The 21,094-nt window shown below is 53.6% G+C and overlaps 1 protein-coding gene across 1 annotated transcript; it reads left to right on the top strand.

The window, feature by feature from the left end:
- Window positions 1-6,280: 6,280 nt before the first annotated feature.
- LOC129147342 (galectin-9-like) lies at window positions 6,281-20,820 on the top strand. The gene is made up of 10 exons (XM_054709101.1): window positions 6,281-6,392; window positions 10,183-10,274; window positions 12,572-12,773; window positions 13,815-13,925; window positions 16,499-16,534; window positions 16,987-17,037; window positions 17,323-17,364; window positions 18,339-18,427; window positions 18,553-18,715; window positions 20,462-20,820. The coding sequence occupies exons 1-10, from the start codon at window positions 6,354-6,356 to the stop codon at window positions 20,606-20,608; spliced, it is 972 nt and encodes a 323-aa protein (XP_054565076.1). The 5' UTR covers window positions 6,281-6,353; the 3' UTR covers window positions 20,609-20,820.
- Window positions 20,821-21,094: the final 274 nt, after the last annotated feature.

The following is a 21,094-nucleotide window of genomic DNA, read 5'->3' as shown; positions in this document are numbered from 1 at the left end:
CTCCCGAAATTAGGACTATGGCTAAAGGTATCGGGTGTTTCCTAAGGCGTTTCTGTGGAAACACAGGTTAACGCTGGGAGAAGACTGTGCACCCGCTCTGAGTCTGGAGTGAGCCAGTGAAGACGATGCCCAGCTGTCTGGCTCCAGCGTGTTTAGAGGGAGAGAGGGCAGGCACTGGCAATGCCGACAGCTGCTCTTAGTTTGCGGTGTGAATGTCTCTAGACACAAGGATAGTTTGAAAGAAACCTACCACTCCCCAAACTCAAGGAAATACAGTATCATCAAAGCATAACAAAGGCAGGAGGCGTAGCTCTCTCTCCCAGGAGGTGTGGGCAAAAGGGGCCACATGCTGACCTGACAAGCTCAGGGAAGGCCTACCTGGCGGCCTTGCAAGCTCAGAGACCTAAAGTAACCACAAAGCATGGCTGGTCTGAAATTAAACTTTAACTAAAAGCAGTTGTGGTGGGCAGTTTCGTCCTAGGCCGGTATCTTCACTGACTGAGCCTATCTGTCTTTTTGCATCTATAGTAACATACCCTTGAAATGTCTAGATAACGTGTAATTTCCCTTTATTTTTTTTTCCTGGACCCCTTGGGGCACAACCTAATGTGCCTGGGCTCTAGGACAGACACCACAAATTCCTTCATTGTTATCGTGTTAATTGTTCCTGCACCACCTAAGTATGTGTCTATCATTTTACTTTTTATCCAGTCCCAGGGGTTTCCCCGCTTTGCTTTCTCCCACCTCTCTAGTCTATCACCAATGGATTTCATGTAACCCACCTATGTCCCTTTCCTTTTATCGCAATATATAAATACAGATGTAACCCGCCATTCTCCAGAGCATTATCTTAATTCATTGAGGTTCTGCTTCCTGGCATATGTCGACAGTTTGGCTCAGATAAATTCACAAAAATTCTTTACAGGTTTCAATGATATTTTTATGTTAACACAGGGAAGTGCAGCGCTGATCAAGGGCCAGACAGGAGCAGAGACTGTGCTAAGCCTCTGGAGCCGCGGATGCTGGGGTGATGGCACAGCAGCTCTGGGTCCTGGCCCTCCTCCGGGCTTGGTGGGGACAAGTGAGGGCCTGTGGCCCCAGAGGCTGCACTTCTGTGTGTTGGAGCTGAGTCATCTGCTTGTAGACGAGACATCGCCTAAGGCTTAGTCCTTCCTTTGTTTTTGCTCCAAGAAATCTTGCCACCAGACCTCAAATCCTTCTCCGCGTGTATCCATGACATGTGTTTGCTGTGAGCCCGTGGAACAATCCTATTTCCTCCGGCAAAATAAGAACCAAGAGGTGAACCTGGGAATTGCCCCCTTCCCAACACTAGCCTAATCAGGACAGTAAGGTGCTGTTGTAAAGACAGACAAATAGATCGGACAGGATAGAAAGCCCTGAAATAGACCCACACTTATTTGTTTGATGGATTTTCAACAGAGGCACCAAAGCAATTCAATGTGGAAAGGCAATTCAAAGTAGCAAATGGCGTTACACAAGTTAGCTGTGTGTATGGGAAAAAAGAAACCTGGATCTATACCTCATGCCACACACAAAAAATAAACTAGAAATGGATCATAGATGTAAATGTAAAAGCTAAAACTGTAACGCTTTTAGCGGGGAAAGAAATAGGAGGCAATCTGTAACCTGAGGATAAGCAAGGCCTTCCTGAACGGAACCTAAAAGGAACCATAAAAGACAAGGAAAGACAAAGTGGACTCCACAAAGTAAAAACTCCTGCGCATCAACCTGCTGAACGAGCTACAAGGACACAGACGGACAGCGCTGCCTGTTCGCAGGAATATGGAGCAGCTGGAACGCTCGCACGATGGTCCCGACAGTGCACAATGTACATCGCGTTGGCAATGGTTCTGGTAGTTCCTCCTGCAGTTAAACGTACCTTCTCTATGACCTAGACCCGGGGTCGGCAAACCGCGGCTCGCGAGCCACATGCGGCTCTTTGGACCCTTGAGTGTGGCTCTTCCACAAAATACCACGTGCAGGTGCACACGTACAGTGCGATTGAAACTTCGTGGCCCGTGCGCAGAAGTCGGTTTTCGGCCTGGGCGAGTCTATTTTGAAGAAGTAGCGTTAGAACACTCAAGGGGCCAAAGAGCCGCATGTGGCTCTCGAGCTGCGGTTTGCCGACCACTGACCTAGACATTTCACTTCTAGGTATTTCCTCCAAGGGAATGAAGTCTTATGTCCACACAAAGGCTTGTGTGTGAACACACAATACAGCCATACAGTAATAGAAAACTATCCTATATAATAAAAGGGTAATATGCAAATTGACCTAATGGGAGAATGACCAGTGGGGGGGGGCAGGCTAGCAAGTGGGTAGTGCCAGGCCAGCCAAAGCAGGTGCCAGCAGGCAGAGGGAGGAAACAGTGATCGGGGGGCGGGGCAAATAGCCATATTAATATATTTTTTCTAATTAATTCAATTTCAATGTGCATGAATTCGTGCACTGGGCCACTAGTATAGTAGTAAAAGCTACCAGTAAACACAATATAGAGAAGTCTCAAAAATATTGTACTAAGAGAAAGAAGGCAGACACACAACATACACATGGAATGCTTCCATTTACATGAGGTTCTAGAAGAGGCACAAGTAATCTGTGAGGAAAGAAATCAAACAGTGGTTACCCCTGGGAGGAGCAGGGGTTGCCTGGGAAGGGGCCGAAGGGATCTCTCTGGGGTGACAGAAATGTTCTCTTTCTTTTTTTTTTTCCCTTTGTCTTTTTTTAAAATTCTCACCTGAGGATATTTTTCCATTGCTTTTCAAAGAGAGTGGAAGGGAGGGAGGGACAGAGGGAGGGAGAGAGGGTGAGAGAGAGAGAGAGAGAGAAACATTAATGTGAGAGAGACACATCACCTGGTTCCTCTGCACCAGCCCCAACCAGGGGCAGGGAGCAAACCCACAACCCAGGTATATGCCCTTGACTGGGAATCCAACCTGAGAGCCTTCCGTGCATGGGCCGATGCTCTAACTGCTGAGCTACACCGGCCAGGGCTATGTTCTCTTTCTTGATAAGAGCATGGGTTACTTGGGTGTCGGCACTTGTCAACTCACCAAACTCTACACTTAAGTTCTCTGCTTTTCACTCGTAGGCAAAGCACACCTTCATTTCTTAAAAAAATAAAAATAAAAAAATAGTTTCAGACAGGCCCAAGGGACTCAACTCCATGTGTATATAAAAACAAAAAACAAACAAAAAAAAAGGCAAAAAAACCAGGCCTTCTGTGTGTCAGCCGAGGGCCAGTGAAGACAGCGACGCCGGGTGTCACTGAGGAGAAAGCACGCAGCGTGAGGCCCATGAATCGTCTCCCAGGCTGGCTCCCCTGCCCTGGGACTTTCGGGGGGCGGGAGGGGCCGGGGAGCATCGACCTGCTTTGTGAGGGTCACCCGCCATCAGCAAAACCTTTCCACTGCCTCAGGGAAGTCCCTCCCTAGCTCTCACACTCTCTTAGTCTCTTCTCCGCAAAGGCTCGCATGGCTCAGGCACCCAGGCTCCTAGGGGTGACCCAGGGAAACCCAGCAAAGAGCTCCACCTGCACCCCAATCTCACCCTCCCCACAGGGCCTGCTGCCAGAGCCACTCCCTTCAGCCAGCGGGAATCGAAACTGAACACTCCTTTGGAAATATGGGGGAGGAGGGAGGAGGCTTGGCTTGGAAGCAGAAGGCTTGGCTTGGAAGCAGCTCATCTGTCTGGGGCAGAGAAGGGCCATGGAGGGCGGAGGGCAGGCTTCTCCCTAGTTCTGCTCGCAGGCCCTTCTCACACGGTTCTTCTTCGCAGAGCCTGGCTGCTCAGGCCTCTGCCTGATGGGAAGGAGTTGAAACTTTTCAGGTCAGGACATCTCCTGAAGTGAACCGTTTTCATGGAAAGTGGAGGGGTGGAGAACGGAGGGTGCAGACTCTGCCACTGCCCCAAGTATGCCCAGCCCTGGGGGCAGGAGAGAAACATTCAGCAGGTGATACTAGCCTGGGGGAGCCAAGACTCTCCCAGAGCCTGGGATTGGGTGGAGTGGGGGTGAGGCTGGATACCTGCCTTTTCTTTTCTTTCTTTTTTAAAATATATTTTTATTGATTTCAGAAAGGAAGGGAGAGGGAGAGAGAGATAGGAACATCAATATGAGAGAATCATTGATTGGCTGCCTCGTGCACGGCCCCTCCTGAGATTGAGTCCACAACCCGGGCATGTGCCCTTGACCGGAATCTAACCTGGGACCCTTCAGTCTTCAGGCTAATGCTCTATCCACTGAGCCAAGCCGGCCAGGGCAGGATACCTGCCTTTCCAACAAACACCCCACGTAAGTTTGGGAGGACCCAAATGACAAATTTGGGGGCATCTTTAAGAAAAAGAATACTGTGCTTTACTAAAATAGATGAACAGGGTGCTAGAGCCCCGCCCAGGGTCCACAGGGCTGCCTGTGAGTCCACCTCTGAGCCCAGAGGATTCCGATGAGAGAGGAAAGTGAAACTCAGATTAGGAGCTCCGGTTAGCAGCTCATTTATGGCATTTCCTGAGCCCTTGCCTGGTGCCCCGCCCTGAGCGTGGCTCTGGGGACCATGTTGTCCTTTCCCTGGAAAGTTTCATAGGTCTTTGGGATCGGTGGTGATGCCAATTATTAACCGCATTAGTGTGCTGAGAGAGAAGTGCTTTCCGCTTGCAGTGGCACAGCAGCGGGGTGAAGCCAGGTCAGCTGCTTTAATTCTCTAAGCCTCCGTTTCCTCATCTGGGAGGTGGAGCCAGTCACGAGCTTTGTCACAAGGTGGTTGTGAGGGAGGCACTGAAGTCAAAGCCTGGCAGGGAGGGAGCACCCCGGCAATCACTGCTGTGTTTTCACATGTCTTACCTGTGGGCGGTGAGGCCAGGATGGGGTTCAGAGAGGGTCATGGTCCTTGGGTCGAGTTTGAAGGATCAGTGGTATCCCTTCCATAGACGGCAGGAACAGGAGGGGAAGGGCATGCAGCTCCTTGGATCCAGCACACTCAGCATCACTGTTTGCTCACACTCCTCTCCGGGGAGCCCATGGGAGCAAACATTGCAAAGATTAGTGTGGTATCAGTTAGCCAGATGCATAGCTGCCTCTGCCTTTAGTCCCAGTGTGACTAACCTGGGCGTAGCCTTGCTTCCCAGTTCCCTTTAAATAAGCATATCGGCATTTATTATTATTATTATTATTTTAATAAACAACAGAAATGTATTTCCCACAGCTGTGGAGGCTGGATCTGAGATCAGGGCATCAGCACGGTTGGGTGAGGGCCCTCTTCAGGGCTGCAGATTTCTTACACGGCGGACGGGGCGAGGGAGCTCTGTGAGATCTCTTTAAGAAGAGCACTAATCCCATGGCCAGGCCTCCAGCTTTAGGACTTAAGCACCTCCCACGGGGCACCTCCAAATCCCATCCCATTGGGCAATAGGGTTTCAACACAGGAATGTTGAAAAGACACTAACATTCAGACCATAGCAGCTGCCAGTAGTAGAGTCCTTCACACAATAATTGTTCTTAATGCCCTTGCTTATTAATATCAGCTATGTCGTTTCTGAATGTTTCTTTTTTATTGAATTTTTTTGGGTGTCACTGGTCAATAAAGTTATTCAGGTTTCAGAGGTCCAGTTCTGTGATACGTCATCTCTATCCTGCATTGTGCATTCACCACCCCAAGTCAAGTCTTGGGGTGGTGAATACACATGTTTGCTGCGGGCCCGTGGAACACATGTCAGGGATACTCGCAGAGAAGGATTTGAGGTCTGGTGGCAAGATTTCTTGGAGCAAAAACAAAGGAAGGGCTAAGCCTTAGGCGATGTCTCGTCTACAAGCAGATGACTCAGCTCCAACACACAGAAGTGCAGCCTCTGGGGCCACAGGCCCTCACTTGTCCCCACCAAGCCCGGGAGGGCCAGGACCCAGAGCTGCTGTGCCATCACCCCAGCATCCGCGGATTTGTTCTTCCCATCTCCCAGTGAATTGTCTTCCTTCCCTGGGAAGTCCCAGGCCCCTCCCCCCTCCTCTGACCTTAGGGCAGCGTATGAGCCTCAACTGTCTGACTGCCTGTGGGTCTCATATTCTTATGGAGCCCTTGTACATGCAAAATTATATCTGGTTTTTCTCCTGTTAATCTGTCTCACATCGATTTAATCATAAAGTAGAGGAAAAATGTTCCCTCTCTGACATGTCACTTCCATCCATCCACAAATCTTTTTTAACTTACAAAACTGAAACCCTGTAGCTATTCTGGCATCGTGACAAATAGCTTTGGTTTCAGTTTCACAGTGAAGTCCTTTCCGGGAAGAGAACTGCCTGGCTGGTGTGAGGAGCAGCCGTGACCACAGAGGTGGTGGAGAGATGGCCCTCTTCAGCGTCCCTTGTTCCTTCATGAACCCAGTGAGTTCCCAGGCTGTGGGCACAGGCCATGCTGCAGGGCTGAGCGGCTGCCTTGCAAGGAATCCGCTCTGGGTCTCCTAGGAAACCAGACTGCGGTGGCAGAGGGTGCGGGGGAGGGGGGGGAGGAGGAGCGGGTAGGGGGGAACCAGACATGTGCGATGGGGCAATCCTGACACAACCTCTGCCCCAGGCCGGTCTCACCTGCCTCTCAGGACCCAGGGATGATAATCACCCGCAGTGGTGCATTGCACAGATGGTGCTGAGCTCCCTCTGGGCGCCTGTCCTGTCCTGGGTGCTGAGGGCAGAAGGGCACTGGTCAGAACAGGAAGAGTGGGGCTTTGTTGGAATGAAAGGGGAAGTCAGCAGGGCTTCCGGGGAGCCCAGCAGCCAGGCCTGGGCACTGACTTAGGAGATGGCCTCCCTGGGTTCAGCCGTTTCCTAGCTGGGTGACCTCAGGCGAGCTGCTTTTCCCTGTCTGGGCCTCAGTTTCCACATCTGTAAAATAGGGGTAATCCTTGAGCCGCCCCCCCAGGATTGGGGTAAGGATGGAGGTAGCATATCTAGGGTGTTTGAACGGTGCCTGGCACACGGTGGGGCCTCTAGAAGTGTTGAGCCTGATTAGGAGTCTGGGGCAGCAGGGAAGACCTCCGGAGGGGTGTCTGCTCCCTGGGGGTGAGCTATCAGGGGCAGGTCCAGGGTGTGTGCAGAGGGGCCCTCAGGGGAGTGAGGGAGGAGGGCTGCCCTGCAGTGCGGGATGCAAAGGGCAGCCTTTCCCACCGTTTGGCCTCAGGTGTGGGCCCTGTCTGGGTGGCCGTGTGTAAACCCTGAGCTGTATTAGCCCCACGCCATCCATGAGAACATGAGGCTCAGAGACGTTGAGGCCACTTACCAGATGTCCCAGATGGTGGAGAAGGAGGTGCCTTGATTTCCCCAGGAGGGGAGGTGCCCACGGGAGAGCAGTAATGGGGGAGGCAGGCAGGTGGCAGCCCAGGCCCAGGAGGTCACTGAGCCCTGGACGGCCCCGTGCAAGCCTCTCCCAGCCTCGGCAAGCAGTTTCCTAAGGGCCGGGAGGTGGATGACAGGGCCCGTCCTGGGTGGGGCTGGGGTAGGCGGTGGGCGGCAGCACAGCCTGAGGGGGAAGCTGCCTGGGCCTCGCACTCCAACCGCCTCGGCAGGGGCCCTGGCATGGCCCTGGGCTCACCTTGAAAGGGCTCTGGAGATGGAGCTGCAGAAAGTGGGCCAGACCCCGTTGGTGCCTCAGTGTGTGGGGGGGGGATGGAGGGTTGGGACAAGGCTCAGGGTCAGAAGTTGTCACCTTAGGCTCATTGTCTGTAAGATGGGGGATCCCAGACCTCCTTCTAGGCCCTGACACTTTCTTATCATGGTGACTGGTTTGTACTTTTCTGTCCTTGGGTTCAAAAGCTCCTAGTGATTATATAAATCAGAGGGAAGTCCCGCAGGGGCAGCAGAGAGCGCAAACAGGGCCTTGGTGCCCTGGCAGGTGCTCCATTAGTTGGAGTGTCCTCCTGATCACCAAAAGGTTGTGGGATTGGTCCCCTATCGGGGTGCATTCCGGAGGGAATGGATCTCTCTCTCTCTCTCTCTCTCTCTCTCTCTCTCTCTCTTTCTTACCCCCCCACCCCCTATCTACCTCTCTCTTTTCCTCTCTAAAATTAAAAAACATATCATTGGGTGAGGATAAAACAAACAAACAAAAAACCCAACCAGGGCTTTGGTGTCAGACAGAAAGGATGGTGGGTGGAGTCCCTACAGGCGCCAGACACACCCGTCCACCCCACAGAGTCACTCTCTCCCTGGGTGACCCGGTGATTTCCAGAAGTCAGGAGTGACCTCCCTCTTCCTCCAAAGTGTGCCAGGAAGACCACACAGCCTGGCTGTTCCGCTGACCAGCTGAACTCCGTGAGGGTCTGCCTCGGGGGCCTCACCCCATTCCTTGCCCAAGCCCCGCCGGCCGCATCTGGCCCAGCCTCCTCAGAGGCCAGGGAGGGAGCTGGAACCACACGCAGGACAGGACTGGCTGTCTGGTTGGGGAGACCTCAGGGATCCAGGAGCCAGGATGTCTGTGCTTTATCCTGAGAAGCAGCCTGTGTGGGCTTCACAGCATGGGTGCTGGGATCCACACCCACTCTCTTATGGACCAGCTGGGTGGCTTTGGGCACGTTACCAGACCTTCTGTGCTGTTTCCTCATCTGTAGAGGGGGCCCTGACAATGGCCAGGGCTGTTGCCAGGATAACAGGGAACAGCCAGGGAAATGGGCCCCAGAAGCACCTCAGAACCCTTGGGGCAGCAGCCTCTTTGCCTGAAAGGCTCCCACCAGCCCCTGGAGTGAGACCTTTCTGGCCTGGGGGCCTGGCTCTGCCATCTGACCCTCCAGAGAGGAAGAGGAGGAAAGAGTCCTCAGCCTCCGGGCCTGGCCAGGAGCTGAGGGCAAGCTCTGACCCAGCAGAGGGGTTAATCCATCTAAATTAATTAATTCATCCTGATTAGAGCTGAGAGGACACTATCCCTTTAAATGAGAGAGATGGCATCTACTTTGTCATAGTCTCTGCCATTCCCTATTGCCCCCTACCTGACAATCTCCCTCATACACATCACCTGCCTGACTCCTACAAGCATATCAGTTCTATAGGGAGTTGACTTAAAGGAGAAGTTAGAGAAGACATTAGAGAAGACGTTAACTACTAGAGAAATGTGAAGATTGACTAGGAGCTGCAAGTTATCTCCTAGGTTAATGCAGGTTAAGAGCACATAAGATAAAAGGCATCCTCGAGGTTAGCTTTAAAATATCAAGAAACCAATTTGGAATTTTGCTCAGAGAGACTAAGAAGGAAGGAAGTGGTAGAGATACCTACTATGTGCCAGTCTCTTTCCCAGACATTTTGTCACTAAATCATTGATCTTACCCAGAAGGTAAGATTTATCCCTATGTTACGGATGAGGAAACTGAGGCAAAAGAGGCTACATAAGCTTCCTGAGGTCACTCAGGAAACGAGCAGCAGAATTAGGCTCCAAACCTGGATGATGCCTGGCTCTGAAACGATGCAGCCTCACCATAACCACTGTTCCTTCCAAGTGGCCCGGGAAGGGCCTTTGACAAAGTGGGCTCTCTGGGGCCTAGGAGGCGTGCAGACACCTCACTAGGGCCTCGGAGGTTGCCCAGGGTCTGGGGAGGGACTGGGGAGCAGGAGCAGGAGAGGAGGAGGCTGCCCGGAGGCTGCAGAGCATCCAGGACCAGGTGCTACCTGAGGTGGCTGGGAGGGCAAAGGTCACGGTCACACTGTTCAGTGGTGGGGTGGGCAGGAGGCTGCCTTCTTCTTGGCCTTCTCAGGGGAGCAGGAGGTTTATCCTTTAGGATAGGCTGCTGGCCTCTTTGGTCCCTTGGGTTTCTGAGTTTCAACCAGGGCCCTGGGGCCTTTGCCAGGAGCCCCTTTCACTACCCTGGTTCCTCCCCCTCTCAGGGTCATGTTCATGCTACTTCCTCCTCTGGAAAGCTGTCACTTCCTTCTAAGGGAGGCCAGTCCTGGTCACACGGTCTCAGAGCCTGGCGGTCTCCTTATCAGTCTCAGAAGGAACGTGTAACTCCCCATATTCAGGTCCAATTCCTCACAGGCCTGGAAGATCCATGAGACTGAGACTCCATATGCCCAGTTCACAGCTGAATCCGGCCCCTGAGACATTGCCCGACACACCAGGCCGGCCACTAGCAAGTGCCAGAGGGATCGGACAGAAGGAGCAGGGCCCTAACTGACTGCCTTCTTCTCCCTGCAGGTCGTCCCCTTCTCTGGGACCATCCAAGGGGGTCTCCAGGATGGACATCAGATCACTGTCAATGGGACAGCTCTTCACGTCTGTGGAACCAGGTACCTGGAACTGTGGTCTCCCCCAGCCTTGCCCCTTAGCAAACCATGGCGCCTGTCAGCTCAGTGGCTCACCCAACACCGTCCAAGCTGCCTGTGCCTGGCTCAGGGGACGCTGGAGAGTAGGGCCCGGTCCCTGCCAGCACTGCTGAGGACCCCTGCCCTCTGCCAATAGCATGTAGACACCATTAACGTAGACGCCCCATAGACACAGGGAGAGCGAGAGCTCACAGTCTCGGGCCAGTCCAGAGGCAGATCTTTATGGTCTAGGATTGAACTTTGCACGCAAAGACCCAGAGATGCTAAAACAATGCCTCCTTACTTCCCATGACGGCCTTCACTTACTCCGTGGCCCCTATTTCGCTGATGTGGAAATATTTAAACTTGGCATCAAATGTAATTAGATCTCTACTGTTTCAAGTTCATTCCTAGAAAACACGAAGGCAATTCAAAATACAAACATCTCCTCGGCACTGCCGCCCACCCAAGAGGGGCCTTTGGGGCTCAGGGAAGACTTTCACATCTTCCCAGAGGCCGAGCCCCTCTAACGCTGGCCCAGCCCTGGCTGCCCGTGCTGAGGTCCAGGTGGTGTGGAGGTGAGGGGCTCTTGCCTGATTTGGGAGGGGCCCTCCCACCTGGTGGCTGCCTGCTGAAGCCCATGGTGCCCACAGAAGCCCTTCTGCACACATAGCCCTCTCTTGGAAGCCTGTGTCTCAATCACAGATGTCTTTTGTCCCCAGTGGTCCTTTCATCACCTTGCACGGGGCCTGGGGACCTTCTGGATCCATTCACATCCCAGGCCCAGCCCTACCTCATCTCAGCTTGTAGATTCTAGTTGACTTTCTCCACCATCGCCTTCCCTGCCAGGTGGGCGTAGGCAAGCTCATCCTGTGACATCTCCCCGAGCCCTGAGTGCCTCCAGGAGATGCCAAGGAGAGTGAGGCTCCCAGATGGCCCTAAACCCTGCCATTGGGGAAGCTGAGCCTTCACCTCTGACCCTCCATCCCTTCTCTCTCCTTCTCCCTCTGCCTACCTCCTATCCTACTGTCCCCACTTCTTCCCATGGGTGCTTTTGCACTCTCTCTCCCCTGGGGCAGGAGTTTGTAAGGGACCAGAGAAATGGAGCTGGTGACCACAGAGGGACAGATACATCCAGAGCTATTTCAGAAACGACAGCCTCCATGTTCAGAGGAATCTGGACTCGGTTTTCTGGTTCCAGAATCAGTGGGAGCCTCCTTTCCTTTTCATGTCCCCAGAGGGAGGGCTGGCTGGGCCATGGGCCAGGGCACTTCCCTGCTGGCTGAGGGCCCCCAGGGGGAGCTGGTATTGAGGAGGCCCCCAGAGCTCGGCCTCCTCCACAGAGACACCAAATGGGCTCTGCAGGAATTGAATAGAATGTCTGATGGGCCACCTCTGGGCTTGGTACAGTGCCTGGCCCTGTGGGGGAAGCAGAAGACATGGGGGTGGGGGCTTCCCTGAGTGCTGTGCATTAGTTGGGGACACCAGAGTGACCCCAAGAAGCAGGCTGTGAAACACATCGTGCTCATGTCGGGGAAGGCTGGAGTAGATAGTGACGCCTCGGGGAGAACCTCAGATTGAGGCTGGTTTTAGGCCAAGTGTCTGGGAAGGGCAGAACAAACATGTATTGTGGCCCTTTTGTGAGCCCAGCACCTTGCACTGTACCTCACCTTGGAACAGGGCGGGGAACTTTTTTCTGCCGAGGGCCATTTGGTATTTATAACATCATCTGAGGGCCATACAAAATTATCACCTTAAAGTTTAGCCTGCTATATTTGATCAAACATTGAAGGAACTCACCCCTAATGCCTTGGCAGGGCCAGACAAATGACTTCACAGGCCTTATATGGCCCTCGGGCCCGACGTTCCTCACCCCTGCCTTAGAGCCATATCTCTACCCAAAGGAGGTTTTGAAGGCGAGGGCTTCCTTCCAAGGAGAGAGACAGGAATGAAAATTTACTTCTTTGGGGACTTCCTAAACACCACCTCACTAATCATCCCCAAAGGAAGGGAGTCAGCCTCTCTCAGTGGGAGACTTGAGGGTAGTATTTGGGGTTCAGGGTCACCCCAAATGACAAACGATACCAGCTGGGGTCAGGGTCCAGGCCCTGGACTTTAGGGCACCACTCCACACCTCATGTGTGGGACACACACCAACCTCCGAAGAGGGACAGACACACATCCCGGAAGTTCTCAGACATACACAGAAGTCAGAGGCCCCGGGCCCTCCTGCCCCTACCTTTTCAATAAACCAGAACACTGTCTGATTTTGGTCCACCTAGGTTTATTGTGAACTTCCAGACCGGCTTCAGTGACAATGACATTGCCTTCCACTTCAACCCTCGGTTTGAAGAGAGCGGGTATGTGGTCTGTAACACCAAGCAGAAAGGACGCTGGGGACAGGAGGAGAGGAAGATGCATATGCCCTTCCAGATGGGCATTCCCTTTGAGATCCGCTTCCTGGTGCAGAGCTCTGGATTCCAGGTGAGCAGGATTCTCCTCTCTCCCTCCTGCTGACTGACACCTGCTCTATGAGGCCTGGAGAAAAGCTTTTATTTTATTTTATTTTTTTCATTAATCCTCTCTTGAGGATAGTTTTCCATTGATTTTTTTTAGAAGGACTGGAGAGACAGAGAGAGAGAAACATCGATGTGAGAGAGACACATCAATTGGTTGGCTCCCATATGCTACCAGACTAGGGCCAGACAGAAATTGAGCCTGCAACCAAGGTATGTGCCCTTAACTGGAATTGAACCCGGGACCCTTCAGTCCGCAGGCTTACGCTCTACCACTGAGCCATACTGACAAGGGAGAGAAAAGCTATAAAATAATAACCCAAGCAATGCCATTATAAAGATCAGAGGAGGTTATACACCTGCACCTGCAGAGCACCTGTTGCTTCTGTTACCAGGTAATAAGAGCTGATAAGTCCCCACCTGCTCTTTGGCCTGGGGTCCCAGGTGACTCCCATCCTCTGCTGCAGCCTTGTCCTCTCCAGGTCCTTGACAGCATCTGTTCTTGGTGATGCTGTGGCGGCCCTTCTGCAGGCCCAGGGGTGGCTCAGGGCTGCGGGGTGGAGTCACTGCTCTTGCAGGCAGAGCAGGGCTGCTGGGCCCGGGGAGAGGGATGGCTGTGTCTGTGCTTCTCTGTGTGAACGGGCGCTCCAGGCCCTCAGGGTGCAACCTGAGGTCCCCTCTCCTCTGCTCCCATGAGCACTTTATGCCCATTGAAATGCACATTTTGAAATGGCACCCGGGTGAGCTGAGAAAGACAAACCTAGAGCAAGAAACAAACAAGAACTCAGAAACCAAAACTAGAGCCAAGTGGTGACTGGGTTTGGCTGCATTTGGGACCACATGTGTGTTCCTGTACCTGGAGCAGCCTGAAGCCTGGGCCCCCACCTACAGAGCATGGAGGTGAAAACCGGAAAGGCCTTAATTTCTAGAAGCAGGGGTCCTAGTGCTCAGGTGTGCTCCCTGCCCTGGTCTGTGTCCCCTCTCCTGGACTATGTGCTCCTGTTGACAGGTGATGGTGAATGGAAACTTCTTTACCAACTACATACATCGCGTGCCCTTCCACCGCGTGGACAACATCTCTGTCACCGGCCCCGTGAAGCTGACACACTTCAGTTTCCAGGTCAGATTGTTCAAATGCCACCTGTCCCAGGGACTGGGTGCAGGAGCCAATCTACTATGCCTAGGCCCTGTTGTGGGGAGCCAAAGGTTCCAGCTAATCTCTCACCCAGGTGACTCTGGGGATAGGACTTACCATTGGCTATCCCTGCCCCATCCTTCTTATGGCACCATTTCTGTCCAGAGCACCTGCCTCAGCCAGACTCCTTCCCCTCTTGTCTGTCACTCTACTCCCACCCTTGTTAGCAGGCCATGTGGTTCCATGAGATCCATTGTCATCAGCTGTGGGATCTCAGACAAGTGAGTCTGCCTCTCCCATCCTCAGTTTCCTCATCTGTGCAAGGGGCATAGTCACTGCCTCCCCAGGAGGTACTGTGTGGGCGCAATGAGGTGATACATGTCCGAGGTCACCAAATGCCCCGCATCGGCCACTCCAGGGTCTACTGGACTCTCTCTGCGTTTTCCAAGTTTGAATGTGGTGCCAACATCTACAAGGTCAGGAGCAGGTGTGCATTGTGGAGCTGAGTGCTGGTGATGGCTGCACCACAGTGTGAAGGAAGGCACTTAATTTCCCTCAGACATACACTCTTAAGATGGTACATTTTATGTGCATTTTACCAAACATTTTCCAGGTCAGGTGATATCACATGGAAATCTGAATGCCTCGCTTTTTGTGAAAACTGGGAAGATTGGAGTAGGCCTGGCCCACATTCCCACAATGCCCCAGGCACCTGGATTGGAGATGTTATTTTCACTTCGGTATTTGAGTGTGCTCCTGAGATGGGAAAAGCACACAGTAGGCCCACAACAAATATGAGCTCCTCTTACTTCAGTCCCATCTATCACTCTCTCCCTCTCACCTACTCTGTCGCTGCCTGCCTGGCTTTCTCCCTCTTCTCCAGGCCCCTGCCTTTCCACTCCTCCTTGGCTCATTAAAGCTTCTCTTCACTTCATGTCGCCTTTTGTTTTAACAGGACACCCGTACACTCTCTGTCCAGAAGATGATCTCTGAGGACCAATCCCACCCCAGTCCCTTTGGGTCACCTGAGTCCGAAGAGCAGAAACCAAAACTGAGTTGAACATGGACACCTGGGAGGCTGAGCAGTCAGCAGGAAGGACAGGGGTCTGAGAGAGAGGCTACTTCCTGCCAGTAGGCAACTAGGGTGTCTAAGCCCCATCATGTGCACCAAGGTTCCCTATCTCCATCCACCAGGCACCCAGGCCCGGGACCTGGGAGGCGTTCTTGGTCCTTCCCTCCCTCCCTTAATATCCAGTGCACTAAGGCCTCTCCTTCCTGAAGCCACTGCCTTGGTCCAGTCCATCGGACCCATCCCCCTCTCTCCCCTCACACCCACCCACTGTCACAGTGACCTTCCCATAAGCAAATCTTATCTCATTTTCTTCCTGCTTAAATCTCTTAAAGGCCCCAGGCTCAAATAAACCTCCAACTCCCAAGCTGGATGTGCAGAATCCTCCCCAGTCTTGCCAAGCCCAACTCCTGGCCTCCCACCTCACCCACAAAGAGCCTCCGTCAGCCTCCACTGCTCACTCCAGGCTCCTTCCGGCCACCACGCTTTTGCATCTGCTGCCCTGGGGCCAAAAGGACCCTTTGCCACCTCACCCAGCCAACCCCTAACTGCCCTTCAATGCTCTGCTGAAATGTGGCTCCTCAGGGCATCTTCCCCGCCTGGCAAGTTGCTGGATGCCCCAGCCCCTCCCTGTCTCAATGGACATTTCACAACTCTGCACGCCAGGCACCATGTCCTGTTGTAACTGTATTTACATGTCTGTCTCCGTCACTCTGCCCGTCCTTGTCCGAACCCGTGAGCTTGGAATTGTGACTTGTCCCTTTGTGTATCCCCAGCACTTTGCACAGTGCCTGGAGTGCAGTAGGGACTGGATCAATGAATGAGGGGTGTGGTTTGCAGTCAGTAGAAGGGGAGACCAGTCAGGGAAAGCAGACCAGTCTGCTGGGTGGGGCGGGGCCTCGGGCAGGAACAGGAGCAGGTCCTGGCCCTTCCTTGGCCACTTGAGCTGTGGGGGCAAGGGCAAGGGTGTCCCCTACCCAGCTTCCTGTGGCCCATCACGGGCAGGTAGGCCCCCTGTCTCCTGCCACACTGACCTTAGAATGGTGGAGCTCCAGGGAGCCTTTGCAGGGCAGCCGACTTTGACCCTGGCCTTGGGTGGACAGGGTATGCTGATACACCCAGACCCAACTGGGTACCATTTTGTATTTGATCCCTTGCTACCCTGACAGGCAAAATAGGACATGGCAAGTAATGGTTTTGCCTCTGGGAGCTGAGGTGAGCTGTATGTTCTATGTCAGACACATCCTCCTCGCTCTCTAGAGGAGCTGGCGGGATGTCCCCTCTCCTCCACCCGCCCTCCCTGTTTGTAACCATAGTTACCTGGATGGTGGGTGAGCATCTGGGCACCACAGGCTCAGGGAGGCTTGCTTGGGAGCAGGAAGGAAGCGAGCGTGGGTCTGGGAGGCATTTCTGACCAGCGTTCCAGCTGCCATCTCTCCGTCCAGTGGCACCAATATTAACCACCATTTTTATTTTTCGTCCCCTTCAGCCTCCAAGTTATTGGCAGGCCACCGCGGCTCCCATTGTAAGTCTCTTTGGAAACTCTTCATGTTGGTTCTTCCTGTGGGTTAAAAGGAGGAGGCAGGGCCAGGCATTAGGCCTCTGCCACAGGGCGACTGGCACAGCTGAGGCCAGACCCCTGGGCCACCCTTCTGACCGCGGTGGGGGTGGGGGTGGGGGTATGAAGGGGGACAGGGGTGGTTGGCTGGGCTGGTGAATTGGGAAACAAGCTGAATTGCCCAAGCCCCTGCCATTCTGTGGACACGATTTACTTCTTCCTGCAAAGTGAAACTATGATAAATTCCCCTGAGAAGGAAGATGGGCCAACAGGCAATTTTCAGAGTCTGGTCAGGGCTCCTGAGAGGGTTCCCCACCTGCAGCTGCTGGGAGGGTGTGTGTTCAGTGGTGCCCTCTGGTGGCAGATGGCGGTCTTCGCGCTGGTGAGAGCAGGTTAAAAACCCCATTTCTTTCTTCCAGACTCAAACTGTGGTCCACACAGTGCAGAGCACCCCTGGACAGATGTTCCCTGTAAGTCTGCAAGCTCCGTCAGCGCACAGCCCCGCTCCCTCCTGCTGGTACAAGTCGGCCGGGAGCCCTGGAGTTAGGGGAGCTGCCTGCGGAGGGGCTGAGGGCAGCTGGCCATGATGGGGTCTGTGATGATGGCAGGAAGTTGCACCAAGGCTGACAGGAGAGGGAAGGCGAATGGGAGAATCCAGGGGCAGAAGCCTCACACTGGAGCATCCCCTCTAGAGTATGTGGGGGCCTGAGCGCAGGCGCAATCCCACACTGAATCTCCTGGTCTCTTTTCAACAGAATCCCGTAATGCCCCCGACGGCGTACCCCAGCCCCAGCTACGTAAGTGATTTCTCAGGGAGGGCACAGTTCCCTTTGTTCGGGGAGGCAAGGGGCAGCTCACAAAGTTAAAAGCAGCCCTGCGATGAGCTGACCTTCTTCAAACATCCGGGGAAATCAGAAGACAGTTGAAAGGAGCTTTCACCTCCTAAGGGGCCCCTTCATCACAAGCGTGTTATATGGCCTCTTTTCAGCCCAAGCATCCTTTTGTGTCCAGCAAAGTTCTCTTCGTAGCAGTTTACTTACTTACTTATTTTTAATCCTCACCCGAGGATATTTTCCCACTGACTTTTAGAGAGAGTAGAAGAGAGGGAAAGACAGAGAGAAATATTGATATGAGAGAAACATCGATTGGCCTCCTTCATGTGCCCTGACCAGGGCCCAAGCTGGGGAGGAGCCTGCAACCAAGGTACATGCCCTTGACAGGAATCAAACCAGGGACCCTTCAGTCCGAAGGCTGATGCTCTATCCAATGAGCCAAACCAGCTAGGACTTTTCGTGGCAGTTTAAGCTCATAAATTTGAGGAACACTGGGAAGTTTTTCTTATTTGCTAACCAAGTAAAGCTATCACGATTCTTTTTGTTGTTGTTGTTAAATTTATTTATTTTTTAAAATATATTTTTATTTATTTCAGAGAGAGGAAGGGAGAAGGAGAGATAGAAACATCAATGATGAGAGAGAATCATTGATAGGCTGCCTCCTGCACGCCCTCTACTGGGGATTGAGCCCACAACCTGGGCATGTGCCCTTGACCTGAATCAAACCTGGGACCATTCCGTCTGCAGGCCGACGCTCTATCCACTGAGCCAAACCTAATTGTGGGCTATCACTATTCTTTCTTGAAAATATATGACGCTCGCACACAGTTGTCAAACTCAGGTGACAGTCCAAATTCATGGACATTGGCAGAGAGTTCCCCCGACAGCGGTGGCCTCTCTGGCTGCCGCTGGCTGACCTGCCCCTCTCCTCCCGACAGCCAATGCCGTTCTTCACCAGCATCCCTAGGGGGCTGTACCCCTCCAAGGGCATCACCATTTCAGGCACCGTCCTGCCCAACGCTCAGAGGTAAGCCTGGGCTCTCGGGGAGGAGAGATACCCCAAGGTCATTCTGGCCCCCAACCCCCAGCTCTGGGAGGGGCTGGGGCCCAGCGTTCAGTGGGCAGAGATCCAGTTGAGCTGCCCACCCCCAGGTTCCACATCAACCTGCGCTCCGGGAATGACATCGCCTTCCACATGAACCCCCGTTTCGATGAGTACGCCGTGGTCCGCAATACGCAGAAAAACAACCGTTGGGGGCGTGAGGAGCGTGGCCTGACCCAGAATATGCCCTTTGTCCGAGGCCAGGCCTTCTTGGTAAGGTGCCCAGCCTGGAGCTCCAGGGGGTGAGGGTGGAGGGTGTCTGGGGGCCCCTTGAACAAGATGGGGGCTGAGGCCTCTTGGGTGAGGGTTGGGCCCAACAAATATTGTTATTATGGTTTTACTATTGCTGCCCCATATAAAATAGGGGGTGGAATCTGCTGTTTACAGAGGGAAAAACTCTCAAGTATAGGTTCTTTGCCTGAGGTCACACAGCCGATAAGTGCCAGATGGAACCCAAGAGTGAGGTCATTCATTTATTCACTCACTCACTCAGTCAGTCACTCAGTCAGTCACTCAATCAGTCACTCACTCACTCAGTCACTCAGTCAGTCAGTCAGTCACTCACTCAGTCACTCACTCAGTCACTCAATCACTCACTCACTCAGTCACTCAGTCATTCAACAATTATTTGTCAGCTCTGCCATCCAGGCCCACTTGGGGCAGGAAGGAGCCCAGGTGTTGGAGGGTAGCAGTGAAGCAGCCAGACCAGGTCCTGCCTGGAAGTTTACAGTTTTGGTGGGGGAGGGTCATTGCAGATCACAACAGGTGCTGTGCCCAAGCAACAGAGAATAAAGGGGTACAGTAAGGCCTGGACAGGGGCCCCACTGCCTTAGATGGGGACAGCTCTCAGAGGCCACAGTGTACTGGAGATCTCAGTGATAGAAGGAGTTCACCCCACAAAGATCTGAGGTTCCCAGCAGGCTGCAGAGGGAGCAGCTATTATTGCAAAAGGGAGAGTCCTGGGCGAGGCCTGTCCAGGAACCAAGAGGGTGGTGAGGCTGGAGGCCAGGATCACAGAGCAGGCGTTCTCAACCCTGATTACAGACCACCTGGAGAGCTTAAAAAAGAAAAATAAATTCCTGGCCCTGCCCAGGCCAGCGAGAGGGTGAGCCTGGGTATCCGTATTTTAAAATAGGCCCAACGCTCCTCACCCAGGGTTGACAATGACCGATGTAGGGCCTTGAGGGCCATGGGAAGGAGCTTGGGTTACAATACAGTGCGTTGGTGGGTTTGGAGCCAGAGAGCAATTTACTTTGGTTTATAGACAGCTGTGTGACTTCTGAGCAAGTGACTCCAGGGCTCTGGGCCTCAGGTTCCTTATCTCAGAAATGGGGCTAATAGCAGTATTGATCTCATAGAGAAGTGAGAGTGAAATGACATTGTGTGGCGTGTGCTGCGAGTGTTAGGCATTTCGATGGGGATGATGGCATTTTGCAGCTCTGGCTGCCTTGTGGAGAGAATGTTTGGGTGAAAGAGACCCAACACCATTAGCAGGTGGCCGCTGCAGAAGTGTAGGCGGGGAGCACTCCGGTGTGCTGGGTACCAGGAACATGGGGGGCAGACTCCCTGCCCCCAGTGGGAGAGTGAGGATGGGAGAGGGAGACGTGACCTGAGGGGGCTCCTGACTTGACTAGAAAGGGAGGGGTCAGGTCACCAAAGGCAGGGAAGGCTTGCCAGAGGGGGTGAGTCCTGAAGGGGGAATAGCAGCTATCCATGTGGGCAGGTGTGTGGACTGCAGAGCCTGGGGGAAGGGCACTCTCTGCCAGGGGGACAGAATATGGAGAAGGACAGGAAGAAGGACATGTTGAGGAAGAGCGAATGCTTCAGGGTGACTGCCCTGCAGGCGAGGATCAGGCTTAATTAATGCATTGAAGGCAAGGAGGAGGTAGTGGACAACAGCCGGCATTCAGGTTTGAGGGCCTTCCAAGTGGAGTGCAAATGACACGCCCGTCTGTCCAGGTGTGGATCAAGTGTGAAGGTCACTGCCTCAAGGTGGCTGTGGACGGTCAGCACCTGTTTGACTACTACCACCGCCTGACGAACCTGCCCGCCATCAACAACCTGGAGGTGGGAGGCGATGTCCAGCTGACCCTGGTGCAGACATAGGCGGGGTTCTGGCCCAGGGACCTCGGGCTGGAGCACGCTGCTGTCTGCATCTGCTCTTCCCTCCACCTTCCCTGTCCCTGCCGCTGCCCCCACCCTCCCAGCCCTTCCTGGATCTGGGGCTTTTCTGGAGAGACCAGGTCCTTGTCTGCCCTGCTTCTGGCTGCAGCCATCCGGGAGTGGAGAAGGCAGCTGGCTTGGATGCTTTCCTCTGACTGGGGCTCCAGCTGTCCAAATCCTACCATCTGATGATGGGGGAGGGGTCAGTGCAGGCTGAAGCCCATATTCAGTCCCCTCAGCAGAAAGGGAGCGTCCTGGGCCTTCCCAAGCTCCCAGGCTGGGCCTACCCCTCATCTACCTCTTGGCCCCATCCCCACCCTCCATTCCAGTCCCCCTCAGGCTCCAGCCACCATTGGGCCACTCCCCTGGGAGGCGGTGTGTCTCCTCAGCCCCTCCTCTTTCTCCAACCTTTAACCTTTCCTTGCACCC

Source organism: Eptesicus fuscus, chromosome 20, assembly GCF_027574615.1.
Source record: "Eptesicus fuscus isolate TK198812 chromosome 20, DD_ASM_mEF_20220401, whole genome shotgun sequence".
Taxonomy (NCBI): Eukaryota; Metazoa; Chordata; class Mammalia; order Chiroptera; family Vespertilionidae; genus Eptesicus; species Eptesicus fuscus.
Note: the sequence above shows the minus strand (reverse complement) of the source record. Positions and strands in the feature narration are given on the sequence as shown.